A 19,785-nucleotide genomic window follows, 5' to 3' on the forward strand; every position below is an offset into this window, starting at 1 on the left:
GCCAGCAAGGTTCACAACTGAACACCGGGCACCACAGCTGGGCCTAATGTGGCCATGGTCACGTCTATTACTAAGATGGTAGTGTCCAGAATTCTTAAAAAAACAAAAGAACAAAAAATACCTTTTTTCACTTTTCGTTTATGTTGGGCAAGGTTATAAATGGCAGTTTGCTGATGGCTGAATGCTGAGATGTGTGGTAAAAAGTAGGGTAATGTGTATGTAATTACATTTATAAAATGATTTCCACCAAAGTAATGGAAGTCACATAAAGCTATTAAGTGTATTAGTGACTCGGGACTGGAAAGCGCTGGCAGTAAAGAATACTTGTGCAAAGCAGAAAAGGGATACATAAAGGGTAAAGTAGCAAAACTTTTAAATAAAATGTAGCAAAGGTACAATTTCCAAATAATTTTATTTCAGACTCTGGGCAGTGCTGGCTTTTTTCCTGTCTAGCCCAGTGAGCAGACAAAAAAGAGCATTTTATTGTTTTATGTGAACTATGTAAAACCCACAGTCCCCAGTAAAGCTCTACTCATTCTATATTCTCATTCATACACATTAAAAAGAGAAAAATAATCTGCAAAGAGACATAAGATATTTTAACATAAGAATCATGATGATTTAAGGGGAAAACATGACAAGCAAATCCAGTGGATTTTCCTGAAAAATGCAATATTCTCTTTCAGGATAATACACTGCTCCAAAAATAAGTCCTATCTTTACTAAATCTCTCATGTAGGCTGTCTATTATTACTGAGTAATGAGTATGTTCTGAATATATATATATATATATATATATATATATATATATACTATATATATATTAATATATAGTCACAAATTACTATATTTGATAGTAATATAAAAAACATGAATTCCAAGCATAGCATAATTTAAAAAGTATGCCATTGTTATAATGATTGCAGGTTTTATATAATGCATCAACCCAAGTGAGTAGAAAAAAAAAACAGAATTCACATTAAATGGTTCAAAGCTTAAAGTATGCCTGCGTGACCGCCAGAATCACAAGAAATATAAAGAACAGACACTTGTGTGTACTTGTGTTATTATCTCTGTCTACAAAGCCTGCCCTAATGAGAACTAATTATCTGCTCTTCTTTTCGTGTTCCAGTCTGGAAGATCAACGGAACTGATATGTGAAACTAGGTCTTTTTTCTGGTTCTATTGTTCCTCTGTGTTGCTGTATTTTAAAAATGGTCAGCATAAGAAAAGTTGTAAGCTGTAACAGCCATGTCTTTGAAATGTTTTTTTGGTTTTTTCCCCCAAGATTCTAAACTGTACTATATTTGTGTTTTGTTTTTTTTCAAAAGTGATGTTTTTGGGTTTTTTTAGGATTTTGTTGTAATTTTCTTCCTAAACAGAAAAAAATAGCGATTTACTCACTAAAAACAGAAAATTGTGGGTGCATTTTTAAATAAAACCTTTCATATTTCATTTTGGATAACAAAATGCATAATTTGGCAAATGATCTTTAACTTGGTAGTATATTCTGACATATCGATTCATTTTATAACATTCTAAACTTTGTACCGGAAAATATATGGATATTAATGTTTTCTTGTGTTCCAAAGCGATTGAAAGCACTGTGAGAGATCCAATCAGATCTTTAAGTTTATACACCTATGAAACAGTATAAAAGCATAAGAATAATAATAAAAAAAATAATCTTTTTTTGCTGCTATGGCACCCAACTTTTGTATTCCAAGTTTTTTCTTTTAATTGTATCACACAACAGCAGGCTAGAACGGTGCATCCCATGGGAAAATATGAATAGTCACTGTCAGACTGCTAAGATATGATAAGATTCCATCGGTGTAGGCGGAATATCTACATTGGTGATATAGTGAACTGCTTTTGTAATGTTAAACATGATCGTTATATAGTACCCAAGAAAATATAGGCCACCAATTTGGTGTTCCCTGTATCCCTAGAAGACAACCTCTGTCATTTCTTATGTTATTTATATAAATTTATGGATGTGCACATATATAATGACAGCTTCTAGAATCTTCAACACAGTTCTTGGGAAGGTTACATTATTTCTATTGTCGGGCTACTAAAGTCAACACATTTCTCAAATAAAATGATGGTATCAGTTAGGAGTGGTAGTATCTGAGGAAGTATTAGAAGGTTGGGTCTAGGAAAAGAAATTCTGAAGAAAAGCCCAATGTATTTAGTTTTGTGCAGATGGCTACTAGCTACTCGATCACTTGACATACCAGAATTTACAGGAATGTTTCACAATACTGCATTCTCCTTAAAATATAATACACTCAGATTCTACAACAATAAGTAAAGGAAAAAATTCTAAAGTCTTTTTATCCCCTTTTCTCTGCTTTTTGTCTCTTGTCGTCTTTTTTCCCTTTTGTTCTATTCTTTCTTTTGCCCTGTCTCTTTTTGCACAACACCTTATCCACCACTTTTTTCTATCGTTTCCCTTTTTTCTTTTAGCTTGTTTGTCTGTCTTTTGCATTTTTAAATCTGCTTTCTAACTTCTACTCTGCTCCCCCACACATACATATACATGCATACATATACACATACATACACGTTCACACCTATACACCAGTACTTACTACATCCGCCACTACCCTCATGTTTCTTGAAGCCTGTAGCTACCTCACTGCGAGCCTAAAAAAACTTCACTTGTCATCGTGCAGTGTGAGGGAGGATGGTTGAAATACGTCGCAGGACCTGATCAAGTAGCTGCTTCGCGGGTCAGATAAGAGGCGTGGCTGTGTGAGAATGCCGGGGGGCCTGGTGCAATTGCTGCAGGGCACCTGAGAATACCAAGACCCCAAGGCAATTGGTCCATGTGTGCTGCCATCAATCCACCCCTGTTTATATTACTACTTGTATCACATATCCACCAAAAAAGGTTCCTAAAGGGTTTTGTGTTATTTTTATGTAATTAACCATGCAGACGAAAAAAAACTGTTGAGCCTATTAGAGAGAGAGTGCAATCAATGACAGGTCTAAGTGACTTGCACATTTAAAGACATTCCACTGGCATTGCCACCTTTGTATTGCCACAATTACTCTTACTTCTCGGACCCTATACATTCCTACCACACGCACGGTGTACATGTCTACTCCAGGAGAGACAATGTTATGGTCTAATGACCTTCTTCGGGTCCTAGAGATAATGGAGGATCATTGTTAACTATGTTGAATATACAGTTCAGATCTATGACGCACATTATCTACGCATTTACAAATTATTATTATGTACTTACCCACATCTGACATTTCTGGAACAGTGGCGATATAAATGTCCTTTGTAAATTTGGGCTCATTGTCATTAATATCATGAATCTTGATAACAAATTCAGATTCGGGCTCCACCGGTATTCCTGTTTTCTTGTTCACAGCTTGAGCACGCAGTGTGTACACCGGCTTTTCTTCCCTGTCCAATCGTTTTGTTGCTTGGATATCACCAGTATTTTCGTTGATAATAAATAATTCCCCAGCTCCATCTCCTGAGAGGATATACTTAAGTGATCCATCCCCTTTGTCCTGATCTGAGTGAAGCTAGAATAAAAAAAATAAAAAAATTGGGAAGAAAAATAAGAATACTTCCAGTTGCACAGGTGATAAACCGCATACAAGTAAATATTTCTTTTAACTTTTAGTATCTCTAATAGCCATTTTATCTCACCTTATTTAATAAGACGTTTCAATTTACGAGTAATTTGTTAGTTAGCAATCATTTAGAGAGGGGTTAAATAGCCTTTTGAATATTTTACCCTTGTATTCTTCTAGACATTGACTGGTGTAGCTGATGCCATGTGTTTTCTGTATAATAAAGCACCAAAGGTCATTCTCTCTGTCACAAAATCTATGTACACAACCTCTCTTTATCACACCCCATCCAATTTCTCTGGCCGTGCATCAATCCTCTGCAGATACTGCCCCGCCGGTGTGCAAATAAAAATTGCCAAAACCCTGTGTCTCTTTTTGCAACAATAGCAGAAACAATCATTTCATAAGGTCCAAGACAAAGAGACAATCAATATATAGACAGCAGGGATGGGTTTTAAACTAATATATGCCTCTGTATCTTCATTCCGCATCAGCGATTTTTCCGTCTTATTTTTCTTGAGATTACAGTTATAAAAGTACAAAAAGTGCCTATTTGACATTTTCATCTGTAATGTATGAAAGTATCGAAGTGAAAGTTAAGAATTATTCTTTTTAATTAAACGTTGATTGCTTTTATATTTCAATTTAATTAAAAAACTCCAAAAACTTGTTAAGTGAGAAATGACATTGTTTTTCATGCCTCTGTATATTGTTATACTCAGCGAATCCGCCTCACCAAGGGTGTGTAATACAACAATCTGCACTTGATTGCCGATGCCGTCACTGTCAACTATATCTGTACAGTTTCGCTCAAGACTGTCTGCATCATCTCCGTGAGATGTTGAATTTTACATTTCGGCATTTTTATTGCCACGGTATATATATTTAACCAGCGTCTGAATACGCAAGCTTAGGCATATGTTATAGAGAAGATATTTCTCCAGTGAACCCATGAATGGACATTGTAACTGGACATTAGTGTGCCAAGGCCATAATCTTTTAGACACATTTTAGAGTGAAATATCTGCTTTATTAAAAGTTCTGTTTTATGACTGCAACTTAATATAGCATGTATCTGAGGTGTTATACTAGCTTAGATGTAAGCCTTGGCTAATAGAAACTGCCATGATGTAGTGTGCGATTGTTTTAAAATGTTGCCTTGTGCTTGCATATTATCGGGAGGCTGTTTCTGATAAAGAAATAGAATTAGCAAAGCACAATGGAGGTTATCTATGAGAAAAAAGTTCTAGTTCAAAAAGAAACATTACAATGGTTACTATGGCAATTGTACCATTTTGCACCGCAGTTGCCTTTTAGAAGAAACCCTCCATGCCTCCATGTTCTCTAAATGTACATAGACTTCTGTTATGCCTTTCCTTATAAAATGCATGTCACATCCCTTTAAATTGTTTTATAAGCCAGTTTTTATTTTGTTAAACTATCATATTACATCAACATGACCATACCCAGGGCCGGCCGAAGACTTAACGCCTCCTGGGGCTTAAACTTCGCCGACGCCATGATCTACCCCCTCGGTACTTACCTTTAAACAGTCCTGCGGCGAGTCTCCCTGCTCTGCCACGGTGCCGGCTTGTAATGCTGAGCGCCGGAAATTGACGTCACTTCCGGCGCTCTGCATTACAAGCCGGCACCGAGACCGAACAGGGAGACTCACCGCAGAGGAGAGAGAGGGGCGCCGAGCGGGTAAGCGAAAACCACTCGGTGCCCCTCTCTCTCCTCCGCTTCAATTGCCCCAGTCGGCTCCATTGTAGGGCCGGCCCTTACCATACCTACATGGTTTGGTAACATGGGTACCTTGCCATCCACACCAAAGAGAAGATTAGGAGAGGGTGGACATCACCTATAAGTAGTAGTGAAATATGTACATTGTAGGCTTTAAGTAATTGCTGCCCTGCAGTATAGGCTGATACTGAATTTTCCATTGTAATAGAGACCTGGATTGAGAGAAGTCTGTATCAACGGAACGTCTAGGTAATACACCATCAAGTGTTTTGCACTATGCCTGAGGGCTCAGGTTCCACCATCTGATTCCCTGACCTCAAGGGAAGCTTTGTGAACTGTGGGCAAAGGAGGTGTTTAGGTCTTACTATTCACTGACCTTTCTGTCCACTTCCCACCATTTTGTAATCTAGTCAGTTAGCCATGTACCAGTATATCTCACTATGCTTCTTCCAAACTGTCTCTGAGGAAGGCCCTCCAGTACATTCTTTAAGATTCTTTCTTTTTAAACAGTCTTTTTTTTTACACATATTCTTGTGGTTACAGGCCACTTCCTCGATTTTAGTAGTGGCCTTCAAAAAGTCAAAAGGCTAACCATGAAAGGTCTAAAAATAATGTAGAACCGCAATTAATCCTTTGGGCTGAATATCTTTGCACACCCAAAATACATTTCAGAAACCTCATAATTAGTTAACAGATCTGGCTGGGTATATGAGCACTAGTTATCTTTTCTTTTGATATTATAGCGTATTTTCATATAATTACAGGTACCATTTCTGGGCTATAATTCTGAACATCCATACTGAGTTTTTAACTAAGCTGAAAAGTTTTGAGTGCTTTTGTACAGTCCAATCTTACTTGCTAATGAGATCGAATTTATAAAATTCACACTTTTTAACTAAAATGTCATTTTATTTTATTTTTTTACAAAATCCCACATAATGAAATGCCTCTGGCTCGTGGAGGTTTGTAAATCGTGATGTGGGTGGTATTATGCCGCATGGAGTATACTTGTTACATTTGTATGGCATGATAATCCTTGGACTTGTATAATGCATAAATATTAATGTTTTTGTAGCACGGATATTCAGTGCACTGCACAAAATACAGGGGTGTATTGATCTGTATACATTTCAGCTAAGCATTGATTTAGCGTATAATGTGCACAGTTATTGATCTATACAAGATGCACAAAACACTTAGCTCAGCTTATACTACATGTACAGTACATATACAGTATATCCGTCTCCAACCAAGATCATGAATTTTAACATTAACAAAATTGCTTTTAACACATTTAGACCCACAGTTGCGTTTACGTTTAGAACAGTCAATACAAATGCAATGTATACCCGGACCGTCAGCTAGGTTAGAGTACACACACCCTCAATTAGTTTCAAAATTATAACCTGCGCATCCAGGTTTCTACCACAAAATAAATTACTGTAACCAAATCCAGGAGTAATATGAGGCATTTAATTAAAGTTTCCTTATATTATGCAACGTGTTTGTGCAATGATGATTAGTTTGCACTTTGATATGGCAGGGGGTGTGTTGACGGACATTCAAAATTAGATTTTTTTCTTCCTTGGTGCAAAATCTAAACATGATGAAAAATAGTTAAACTGGAGTAAAGAATCTGATTATTTTGTTTATTATTATTGTTCTTATTATTATTATTGTTTATTATTTTATTTATTATTTTTTATTATTATTATTATTATTATTATTATTATTATTATTATTATGCTTTTTTAAGTGCCCTGCATAGATAGCTGGTCATGATACAGTATCCAGCACTGGACTAGGGCACGGGACCAAATTGTCAGTGAAACCTCAATTAGTAGCATCATTCTTATTTATTATCATGATTATCACCTTTTATTTATATAATGCCAGCAATTTACACAGCTCTTCTGACAGTACACACATTAAAAGGGTGTGAAAAAAAGTAACTAACAGATTAAGACGAAATGTTACAGTGAAGAGGTCGCTGCTCACAAGCTTACAATCTATTCTTCCTTATTCTTCTTATTCTTCATTACAATGGCATAGGCAAAGCGAAATAAGACATTTAGTTATACTCAGTCTCTAAGTGTAACGGTGTCTGGCTGCTTATGTGACCCCTGTGACTAGTAGCCTTCAACAGAATAAATCTTTCTTGCTTGGTTGTCATTGCAAGTAGAAGCTAAACTGCTTTATAACATCACATGGACAGATTTTCTGCAACCCAGACCACCAAGCATTTTACTTGTGCAGACAGTTCAACTATATATTTTAACACTAAGCTGAACGCCACCTTATTACACTCATGGAAAAATCCTTTAATACCTGTGACAAAGCAGTCTCGAAAGCCGCTGCCCAAGAAAGAGAGATATAGCACATGGGTTTATCCTTATACTGGAAGCAAATATATGTACTGGATCGTCCAGATATCAGTGTCCTAAAAAATGAGTGTTGGCCATGCATTTCCTGATAGAGTTGTCTTTATTAAAGCGGACATGTAGCCCATGGAATTGCACAGCTAAGTGGAAGGGGCCTTGACTAGATGAGGAGGTGGTCTTAGGATAATGGGGTTTAGGGACATTGATTAAGGGATTTTGAGAGGTCCTGTATAAATAGGTCTCTCCATTTTGTAACTGTTACTCCTAACCAGAACATGGTGTGATAAAGGTGCTCTTTCATGGTTGATTTTATTGTTGAGGTTATTGGTGGTGTTATATGTATGAGAAGGGGCAGGGCTGGTGCAAGGATTTTTGCCACCCTAGGCAACATAAAACATAATTTTGCTGCCCCCTGGCTCCACCCCCACAAGCCCCCCCAACTGGCTGACTCGCTCCCACTCCTCCCCATAGTGACCCGCGAGCCGTGGCCGCACTTCTAATGAATGACCGCAACCGGTGGTTCACGGCTGCAGGCTGCCAGCGCCCCCTCCAAGTAGGCCTACTTTGCCTATAGGTGGCGCCGGCCCTGAGAAAGGGGGTGTCATTGGCAGGGGGATGGTTGGAAAACAATGGGTAAATGTATGCACTTTTGGTGGCAATTCTTGCCACCACTTTGTTGTGGTTTTGTTTCCTATGCATATTAAAATATGTGGCCAATGTGTTGTGTCCGTGCGTTTATTTGTGTGGGGGTTATGGTATTGGGAATCCAAGCTCATGAAATCGATGATCCCTCAGTCATGCAGTCTTCCCTGCTTGCTAAATAAAGCCTTATGAACAGGTCCGACACATAGGAGCCAACATGACTGAAATCTACAGGCTGGTCCTTGGTTGTTTCTAAAAGTGAATTACATTCTCGGCTTTGTGTAAATATACGGTATAACATTTTGAGGATAACGTTGCCAAACAAAATGCAGCTAATACCGTTATAATCATGTTTGATCATTGTGTGATTGAGCATTAAAACAATATAGCCCTGAGCTAACTGATTTTGTCACTGCAACAAAATCACAAGTAGCAGGCCGAACGTGTATGTGGCTTAATCCATTAGCAAAGCCAAAACTCTCACTAAACCTTCCAGCACACACAGAAGGGCGAAATTCACGCTTAAGCAATGGCTACTGTGGCCCATGTCAGAACACAGCCACACAGACATCGCTGATTACATGTTTTACAAAGTAGTTATACATTGCATTTGTGTCTTTAGCAGTTTTGTAGTGGTATGGGATGTAATTGCATTGGCAACGTCGACATTGAGATTATTTTCCATTAAGAAAATGTCTGTTACAGTTCACATGTGTAATGCAGTTCTACCAACAGATAACTGGGTCTCTATTTTCTTTTTCCTTAAACCATTTGTATTAGACGTAATAATAATTTAGCATATTTCAATTTATTATTATTTCAATTATTTGGTTAGCTATCACTTTGTTTTTTCAACCAGTGAAAGTTTTGGAAGCATTTTGGAAGCAAGGAAATAAAATGGCTGAAGATGGCAAAACTAACATAACAAGTTCCTTCCCTGTCGTCATATCCCTTCTCCTGTGTCACAAAAGCGGTTTGGGTCAATTAAGGTCCACCAAAGGGCAGTAGTAAATTAAAAGCAGGGGAGGAATAACATGATTTTTATATATTCATGGGATATTTTATATTAAAGTACCTTTTCACCTGTCTATCTGGAGAATTGTAAGGTGACTCCTTGGAGCTAATCCTGCCGTGCCTCTTTACATAGTCTTACATATATTCAGGTCATTGAGATACAAACTAAATCTCCATGTAGAAGCAAATGATATACAACAGTTACTCAATAAAACATCAGACATACTGTGCAAATAGGATTTTATATTATATTTATATTTTACAGAATAATTTCGCAGCCTGTTGGACTCCTACTGTTCTGCTTTGACACATTTTGAGACAACAACACAACTGGTGTCTTTTGGTAATTAGACAATAGAAGATTTCACCAAGGTGTTTTGCCTCTTGGTGAACTAACTCCATACCATCCCCCTGTCCCCCAGGTTTCCATCACCTTAAATGCTTAATTTAGGGGAAAAAAGACAATCTTCATAAGGAGTAGTCATACATTGTTAGGTGATTAATTTACAGATTTTAACTTTATTGGCTTTGGAAACTTTTCAAGATCATTCTTCAGCAATGACTCATCCTTTTCCCCTAAGAATTGAGGTCGTAGAGCCAGCCCTGATGCACTCATGGTAGTCATCTAAAAAATAAATTATGGTTTTGCCTCTGCCAAAGTAGCAAAAAAATACACTCTGTAAAAGGTGTCGTAAAGGACAGCAATCATTTCATAAATGTACCTAACACCTAAGTTTTGAATTTAAATTCTTAACAGTTTTTCCTTTATAATAAAGGTGACTTTTTTATACAAGCCAAATTCATATACAACATAATGATTCAATCTTTAGCTTAGAAATTGAACTTTGCAGGCTCGGAGGGAATGGACTTAATGGATCAGTGATTTTGAAAAGGCAGTAACCTTCTTTGCTTCCAAATATTTCCAGTGACGGCCTTGTTAATGTCAATTATAGGATAGCTGTGGGATATTTGTTCTGAAATTATTGTTAGAGTATTTAAATCATGCACCGAGAGGTTTCTTAATACCCAAAGTGTGAAGGAATACGTGAAGGAAAACTACTTAACTGAGATAAACGTAGACGTAACAGCTCCATAAAACTCTAACACATTTTTATCCATTTATTAACTATGTTAAATATATTCTAGTTGCTTATTGAACAACGGTAGGACTGGGACAAGAACAAAATTATCAAGTCTGGGGTATGGAACCAGTGCGTTTCTTTAGTAAATTACATGCAGTGAAGACATATCCTTCATCTTAACCTTTTTCAATAAATCATGACTCCTAGATACTGTTCAAGCAGACTTCTAATGTTTATGAAGAATTCACAAAAACATTTTCTTTCACTAGACAGTTAGTTGTAGGTGAGTTTTGGCAAGTTGAAACATTTCATCTCACTATTTTAATTTTTGAAGGGTTCTTCCAAGTGGGCCAGATTAACAATGAGGCTAATGCAGAAGAAGCTCCAAGCCCATGTCTCTTTACTAGGCCCATTAGCTCAACATCAGCCACACAACCTAATTTTTCATGGTATATAAAATATCACCAATAATGTAGGCTAGTAAGACTGATGGTGGGGAGGCAGTAGGGTACTTATTGAAGGGGAGACAGTTTGATCCAAAACCTTCCGTCCCTCTTTTCTCCCTGGATATCCCTCTTTTCTAGCATCTGAGTTTGCCGGATATGAATGCATATCAGAGTTGAATGGTCCAACAGGAAATGTGTATTTTAAATGTATATTTTAAATAAAATACACTAGTCTTATTTTTAATTATGGATTATATAAATCGCTATCAAAGAGAGCTGTAATAGGTCACAAAGTCACATAACTTTTTCAGTAAAGCCCCAACCCCTAGCCAAGCCTTAAACCACAGCTTGTAAAATCAAAGTGTTCCTCTTCAACCATTTGAAATGTTGGGAGATATGAAATCGGTATTTCACCTCAGGCTATCTCACTTATAACTCAGTGCTTAGTAAATAAACCATAGAGTAGAAGAAACAGGAAGTGCGATCGGGTGAAGCATTTAAGTTGGTTAATATGAGCATTATTTGGCACATCCTTAGAGACTAACCAATACTCAGAGGTTACCCTCCAGACCAAGCAAACAATAAGCTCAGAGGACACCTGTACACACAATTCAAAAATCTGCCAATATTAAAATAATCCATTACGCAAATTGTACCTAGTGCACAGGGCTGGAGTGGCCAAGGCACTACAAGGCCAACTGCTGCCAATTGGCATACGTGAGGCCAATACGTGAGGCCTGCCAACACAATGTTGTTGTTTAGTGAAACCTTCCATTGGTTACTATGGTATTACTATATTAGAAACTTTACACCACAATTGCTCATTATACAAATCATTATGGAGGGCCATCTCCTAACCCCAATGCTGAAAATGTTGAAGCACCTAATCTAATAACTTGAACTGTCATTTAAGTAATTGAACAGTGCTTCACATAGACATGGTTTGTGGCCAGGAGAGATACAGGGGCAGTGGAGCAGGCCTAATTTGCTTTACTGAATCCAGAGGAAAAGAATGGGGCATGACTAACCTTTTAACTGATACTGGCTAACTAGCCTGTTATAAAAGCTTTATATGATTTAATTACACTTTAGTGCTGAACCTCTAACTACGAAATGCATCGGAAGTAATTGTGCTTCCAATACTTGTGTGCACGTACTATCTAATTCACTGACTGTGATCCTATAATGTCAAAGGAAGGCCTGCACGTCTCGTAAAAAAAATAAAAACCTCTGCTTAGTATTAAAAAAATAATCGGACAGTTAAGCAAACCCCAGTTTGCCGCACAGCTAGGTTTATGGCAGTTTTAAATAAACCTGACAAAAATAATATCAATTATGAATTTACCAGGCATTAGGAAAAGAGCTAAAACAAACAAAAGCTGGTAATATTGACTGAACGATAAATCTTTTGTGTGCGGGGCCTTGAACTCTCTTAGAAGGACATGCATGGCAAATAAAGCCGCGTGCGCAGGGTGCTTAGTGTTCGTCAGAAAAAAAACACTTTCGATATCTGTCATCTAATTTAAATTATGATGACTTCAGCATCAGTTAACAGAATATCTTCGCTGGGGGAACACTCAGGAGCAAGGAGAGAAAGCAATCCAATCTGGTGGAAAAAATAAAGATATCCATGATAGGATGTTAAATAAAACATTGTGCCTTCTCAGCAGGTAGCTGCCTTTTTACTACTCCCCGGTGGATTGGTCTGTAGGTAAACTTGCATCTTTTGCTTGCTGACAGATGACCCCTTGATATTTTAAGTGCTTGAAGCTCATAGACCTCTCGATGACATACTTTGTGCTAGATTCACATCTACTTGCTATCATCATACCGAATACTATATATCACTATAGGCTATGCTACAGGGAGCCATCATAAAAAACTATTTATGTTTATCAGTCCCTTCTAGCTCTGGATAATATCGGTGGCAGGAGATGAAAACCGAGTTACTTTCCTGAATTCTACGGAGAAACGTAACTTCTGCATTATTTTGCCAGAAGACCCGCCTAGTATGTGAGGTTTTATTAGTGCATTTGTTTTATGTGCCTTACGTTTGATACTTTTTATGGGATTATGGGCTTTCCATTTCAATTTATTTTACAAATGGATATCTTGATGGAAATTCTGCCATTCTTTAACGGGACAACACCGGGGAGAAAAAAAAAATGTGATAACGCAAGTTTGGAATTTATATCACATTAAGAGGCACTTTTATGATAAATGTCACATACAAATAACTTTTGTTCAATTATTATTTTAGATTGTTATTTTTTTTAATTTAGATCAATTTCTATGGTAACCAAGTAGCTTGCATAATTCTATTTATCTAATGATCTGTTCTCAGAGTAAAATCATTTAGCCGCCAAAGCTGTTAGCGTACGTTTATTTTTTTTTGTTTACAAAATAATTATTTTGGGATCATTAGTCAGAGAGAAAGAGAGAAAAAAAAAGCTAAGAAGCTAATATACTCTAATGTGCTTGACAATAAATGTTTTATATTCAGGCAAACCAGGAAAAAAAACGCTCTGTGATTAGTTATGTGATTAGATGAACTGTACTTTTCCATTTTAATAATCAAAATAATCAAACCTGAGAAACAACTTGAGATGAATACAATTCTTTTCCTTAATAGATCACAATTGAAAAGGCAGCATGCCTCATTATACAGTAATGGTTTATTGTAAATCTATGTTGTATTAAGGCACGTTTTAATTAATGCATTTAATAATTTGCGTGGGGCAAGCATTGTGACATTAGCAAAGGGGAGGGATTTTAGAATAAATTGCCCAATATCTCTTTTAACTTTGAAAACCATAGCAACAAAATATATAATTTTTACATAAACAAAATTTATTAACATATTATAGTACCTATAATAAATGAAAATAGTAAAAATATTTATTATATTATATATTATATTATTATATTATTTCTTATTCATTCCCTAGAGATAGAGAAAGATTCAGGGAGCATAGTGATAATTTGCAATTAAATCAAGAAATCTGTAACTGTTAAAGAGACTGTCCAGTATCCCAGGTATGCTCCTGATGTACATCAAGGAACTTTGAAAGTATGTTTATATGCACTTAATATAAAACTGCAAAAATAAAAATGTATGATGTATCTTGAGGGGAAGCTGCAGTTCTAGAGCTCCATGCCATGGTCTCCATCGCAGTTCAATGTTTCTCACCACTGATTGGCTTACTGAGCACTGACTGGCCATAAGCATTGCATGTGGCCGCAGATGGTTTTGTCAGTTTTCAACAGAGAAACCATGACAATGTAAAGGGATCACTCAGCTATCGTGTGCCTTAAACATACATTTTGGATTTTATGGGGGGGTTTTTTGGGAGGGGGGGTTGAGTCATTCATTTGAGTCTGAAAAAGTGACAAGTTAAACCCTTATGTCTAGGATTTCATGAAACCACACCATCAAAATGTTGCTTTGAATTTAATATCACTTGAAAAAAAAGAAACTGAGGTTATAACACATGAAGAATATAACATTCAAGAATATTTAATCATCGGACAATCCAAAAAGAACAATGAGTTCTTGGCACATTTCATAGCTGCTTTAAGGCAAAAAAAAAACCCATAAAAAATCTTTCTGATACTATGTGATCAGCATTTAGATAACCAACTAATTATGTTTTCCTCTCCTTGCAGAAAAGGTTTTGCTACGCCATTTAGACTCCTCTACCCCTAGAAGGACACGCTCCTGATTAATGTTGCTGACGCATTAGTAATATATATATAGAATTTCATTTGAGATGGATCTTGGGTACTTTCAGTTCTAATGTGATGAAATTTAATTACTAAGCAAAACAGTATAAGTCATCTGCAATCCCTTTTGCGTAAATACACAAAGCGTTCAATACTAATGATTTTCATACCTTGAACCTTATTACGACAAGAAATTTGTAAAATAGAATCATAATACCGGATGTTGAACTGTAGACAGTAGGCATTCACCTTACATGTGGTCGATTAAAGATGAAGTGAAATGTTAAAGTATAGGATAGAAGTTAAAAAACTTTTTTTTTTGTTTAACAGTACTGCTTCTTCTAGCGAGTAGCTTTACAATGGACAGGGCTAGCCTACTGTATAGGTGGGCTCCGCATGTATGGATGTGGGGATTCCTGTACTAGGGACAGGGCTGGCCACACGCAGCGGCAGGGTTAGCTCGAGAGGGCATGGCCAACCCCTACTTCCTATGCCAGGTGAAAGTGACCAGGAGACCCTGGGCAGCAAAAAGCTAAAGAGTTCCTAGGTATGATGAAGAAGGTACGGTACATGTTCCCGCTTCAGGTACATTAGTGAGCTTAACAGCTTAATCTTCAGATCATTAAAGAACACAATGGGTTTTATGCACTAAATTGGGAGTTTGCTAATCAGTTGTGTTATTAACTAGCCAACTTTGCAATGTATTATGGAGAGATAGAGCTGGCTCTGTATAACATCTTTACATTAAAAAAAAACTCCCCATATTAACTAGGTTTCACCATTGTTGGTACTTCTAAATGTTTAACATGGAGTCGGGAACTTGAGTCAGCAGCTGTCTTCCAATGTTGCCTGCAACCATAGTGAATAAACCCCTATTGTATTAACAGTTTAAGAAATGATTAGACAGTTTTATTATAGTGTTATAGCCTTACTATTCTCAGCCGAAGAGACCGTACGCGCAAACCGAACATGCCATATGGTATGTTACAAATGTTACCACAATGAACAATGAACCCTTTGCTCAACTGATTAATCTGCGGCAATAACATATGTCTTGTAACTTCTCTAAATGTCTTTCACATAGAACTAGTAGCTTCTGTAACACAGGGCAGGACTTCAGTCTAACACATGTGTATGTTCTGAGTGATCTAGGCTGTGGTGTATATATATATATATTTTTTTTATTTGTTGTCGCAGTGTGTTACTTTATAGCTGTACCTACACACTAGAGGACTGCATTGGGAGGCGGGTCCCGCCAAGAAACTTGCGGGCGGTTTTGCTGGGGTTGCGGGCAGGAGCGGGCCGTCAGGCACTGTACCTGCGGGTCCCGGTAATCCCTCGCAGTCCCGCAAGGCTGCCTTCTCGCTGCTTCCTTACAGTGTCTCCTATCTTGCTCTGCCCAGGAACAAAACGGAGTCATGTGATCTGATGTCACTTCCTGTGACTCCGCCTTATTCCTGGGTGGAGCAAGAGAAGAGACACTGTGATTGAACAACTCGAGGGCAGCCTTGCGGGACTTCGTGGGAAATCAGGTAAGGAGGCGGGCGTGATTGGCCACAAATGTGGCGGGAGCGGGCGGGATTGGCCACAAATGTGGCGGGAGCAGAACACCCACAAAGCGGGAGTGGGCGGGAGCGGGATTAAAAACAGCGGGAGCGGGATTAAAAAAGCAGTCCCGCGCAGGGCTCTGCTACACACCTTATCCATATCATTTCATCGTTCAATTTGCTGTGTTTGTCAGTTCAGAAATATTTTAATTAATTTCAAAGCCGCGGCCTCCTTGCATCGCAACAGAATGCACCAAACATGACAGGTTATTTTAAAAAGCAGTTGAATATTCAAGTAAAAGCAATATATGTTCCGAAGCCATGACTGTAAACGATATTACTTCCTTGTAGCCTAGTGTTGAAATTGGCATTACAATATACGTCACTATGTAGGACTTCTGGAATGAGTTGTCTTGTAGAAGTAGACATTATTACTTCTAGGAGTGACACTGAGTACTGTAAGTGAGTAGAGGCCAATGTTCCAGTTATGGTCTTGCCTGGACAGATAATAGGACCTTCTGGATTGTTGTAACAGTTATCTATTCCTTCTAACATTTATTTGTGGTGTGCACCTCACAGGGTAGAGCTAAAATGCTCTGCGTGTAGTCATTTCTATTTTTCAATATCGTGATAGTGAAAACTGCGTTCAGAACACAAATAACTGTCAGAAACAGAGAAAGAAGCAATGAGACAAAAAAAAAGTCAAACATGATTTTTCTGCGTTGCTGTGCTTTGGAATTGAAAGACCTACAAGAGATACAAAGCGACTGACACATAATGTTCACTTTGCTCTTTAGAAAGTATTTTGTCTAAAAGAGAAAAAAAAATGAAATGTCGGTAGGAAAATAAAAAAAAAAAAATTCTACACAGATCTTATTGAATGGGTCTGCTTTTTTGATCGAGTAAAGATAATATTTTATTTAAAAGATGCATATTTCATAGGAAAATATATGTAATATTGGGGAAAGTGGTTTTAGTATGGCAGAGGAGAGAATTTAAGAAACGATCCCTCTGATCTGAATGTTTTCCCTCTTTCTACGGATTTTCGATGTCTGCATTTTGTTGCATGGAAAGAAGCAATCCGTTATGGAATGCTGCCTGCCCCTTACTTCTACTTTTAATCAGATCGTTTAACTCACATTGTTTACAAGCGGAAATTAAGTAGATAAACAGGGCTTTATTGGCATTGCCATAAAGAATAATTTTAATGTGCTGTTTGAGCAAGTCCCCCAAAATATCACATGCCTCCCGACAACGGCAGCCTTCAGGACAAAAGTTTATTGGGGGGGGCAAAGTTTTCATTAATTCTAAACTAGCTTACTATGTACAGCACTGTATTTAAGGCTCAACGGAAAATATTTTTTCTCCAGGAGACTTTCCCTTTAAAACCATACTGCACTTTGTAAATTGTCATTTTTGCACCTAGAAATTCTCAGACCTCAGGCTGCATTTTATCTTGATATGGACACTTTCTCTCTCGTGATTTACACTCAATCACTTTCTTACATGTGCTAAAAAGTGATTGCCTTGAAAGTCTTGAATTAATGATACATTTATGTCTTGCCATCTGATAAAAAAAAGGATCTTAAATCCTAACTTATTTTTTTTTAATTTCTCCTTGAAAATTAACCGTTTATGTCCCATTCTGTCTAATGTGTTTCAGACGGCTTTTTACAGGAAGAAATCCAAGGCCTTGTCAGTTCTGCAGTTTATCAAGGAATTGTCTCTCCGTTACTATGGTAAAAGAGCTTAAATATATGATGTGGTGTTTTGCGTCCGTCAGCTTTTATCTAAGATCCAAATTCAGCAGTGCGGCTGGCAACAAGCTTCCTCTAAATATTTATAATGGTGAAATAGCAGTCTCAATACAACTGTAAATATATTATTCATTGGTTTAGAAATAAAATTTAATGGGAACGGATAAATTTTCTTTTATGTATCTTTTTAGATTTTTGAGATTTCTGTGCATACGTTTCTCACCAAGTGAGGAAGGGTAAAGGTGTCATGATGGGACCTCGTCAATGATTTGACTCAATCAGACCAGATGTTCTCGGCAGGTCACTTATTCTCTTTAGAAATTAGAATTATGTTTAAAGGCACTTTCAAAAATGTTCACTAAGGGTTTCAGGAACTCCTGATTGTATTTTTTATTGGCATTCAACTGTCAGGTCTAAAATATCCTGATGCCTTCAACGTCATTACCTGGAAGGGCTTACAGAGCTTCTGCACCGTTTGCATCCACCATCCTTGTAATACCTCTATAGAATCGCCAGAAACAATTTAAATGATATTAATACATATTTGTAACATCTAATACAAGTACATATATACGTTTTAAGCCCTTTGAATCTATATTACGTACACCCAATGGAAACTAGTACAGTTAGCATAACAACAGCCTTTATCCTGGGAACTCAATTCGCTTGGTTTGTAAAACTTTGTGACTCTGTGGGTTTGTGAAATCCATGTGCAACGCATTAAAGGACCTGTGTTTATTTTAAGAATTGGTTATTTTTAAAAATGAATGTCTTAAGAAATAAATGGAGAAGTAAAAAAAAAAAAAAGATGAAAAATACAGGATTTTACAAAGAAAGCTATTATTGTCTGTAAGGAGCATAACTACTTATCTGCCTGCAAGAACCTGATCCCATTCTGTGCTCGTTTTAGAACAGTTTTTTCATGTTTGATCCTATGTCAGACTACTTATTATGCCTTGCTCCAGGGCCCTCTTGTTCAGTTAGATGAATGATGGGGTAATGTTGGAAGTTACAAGCAAAATTACTAAGCATTGTCACTATGCATTTAACTTTAACACCAGTCTGACTCACGTCCTCCATGTCTACTTCGTGTTCCCTACTGTCTACCCTCTTTTTCTCTTCCCTCTCCATTATTCAACAATGGTCTTTTAATAAGTACACGGAATCTTCTAGCTCTCTTTCCTTTTTGTGCTCATGTCTCATTCCAAATGATCCCTAGTCTTAGTTCTTATATACATATTACACAACATGATCGTCAATTGTGTTAATATTTAAAAATCTAACTTTCTGTTGTAGTGCATGTGGAAGCTATCATCTTGCTGGTATATGATATATATTTTATTTGCTGCCTCACCCAAAATACTGATTGTTGGATGCATCGGTTATCTTATTCCTACATGATTGCTGAATTTTTGGCTCCTTGCATGGGCTATCATCATTATTTATATAGAAAAGAGTCATGGAGAAAAAACACACCCGCTATTAATGCATTTTGTATGCAAAATGCATTTCTAAAAACAGTTATTTTTATTTTAGACGTGTGGTAGACTCTGCCAAAAAAACAGAAAATGAGATTTGATAATGATGACCGTGATTAACGTTTTCATCTGAATCCACAAACAGCGCCTTTATGGCACAGACTCATTTATTGCTTTTATTTTATGGGCAGGCTCTGCCAATTTCCTGCAGATGCAGCCGCAAAACATGAGCCAGGACCTACCAGGCTTCCACTGTCGGATCACATGATGTCGCGCCACGTGACTCCACTGAGCTGCTGCCAGCCAATAAGAAAAGCAGCTGCTGGACACATGACCCGACTCTATTGAGACAGTTTCTGGCCACAAAGA

At 37.3% G+C, this 19,785-nt stretch overlaps 1 protein-coding gene and 1 long non-coding RNA gene across 2 annotated transcripts in view; both read right to left on the reverse strand.

Moving 5' to 3' along the window:
- Positions 1-19,785, reverse strand: part of LOC128496389 (cadherin-6-like) — a 93,158-nt gene that overhangs the window by 31,445 nt on the left and 41,928 nt on the right. The window contains exon 3 of the mRNA XM_053466000.1: positions 3,258-3,552. Coding sequence (XP_053321975.1) covers positions 3,258-3,552 — 295 coding nt within the window. The remainder of the gene's footprint in view (positions 1-3,257; positions 3,553-19,785) is intronic.
- Positions 2,348-2,706, reverse strand: LOC128496390 (uncharacterized). The gene is made up of 2 exons (XR_008354231.1): positions 2,572-2,706; positions 2,348-2,440 (listed from the first exon to the last, which is right to left on the reverse strand). It is a non-coding gene; the product is annotated as an uncharacterized LOC128496390 (long non-coding RNA).

Source organism: Spea bombifrons, chromosome 5 (assembly GCF_027358695.1).
Source record: "Spea bombifrons isolate aSpeBom1 chromosome 5, aSpeBom1.2.pri, whole genome shotgun sequence".
Lineage (NCBI taxonomy): Eukaryota > Metazoa > Chordata > Amphibia > Anura > Pelobatidae > Spea > Spea bombifrons.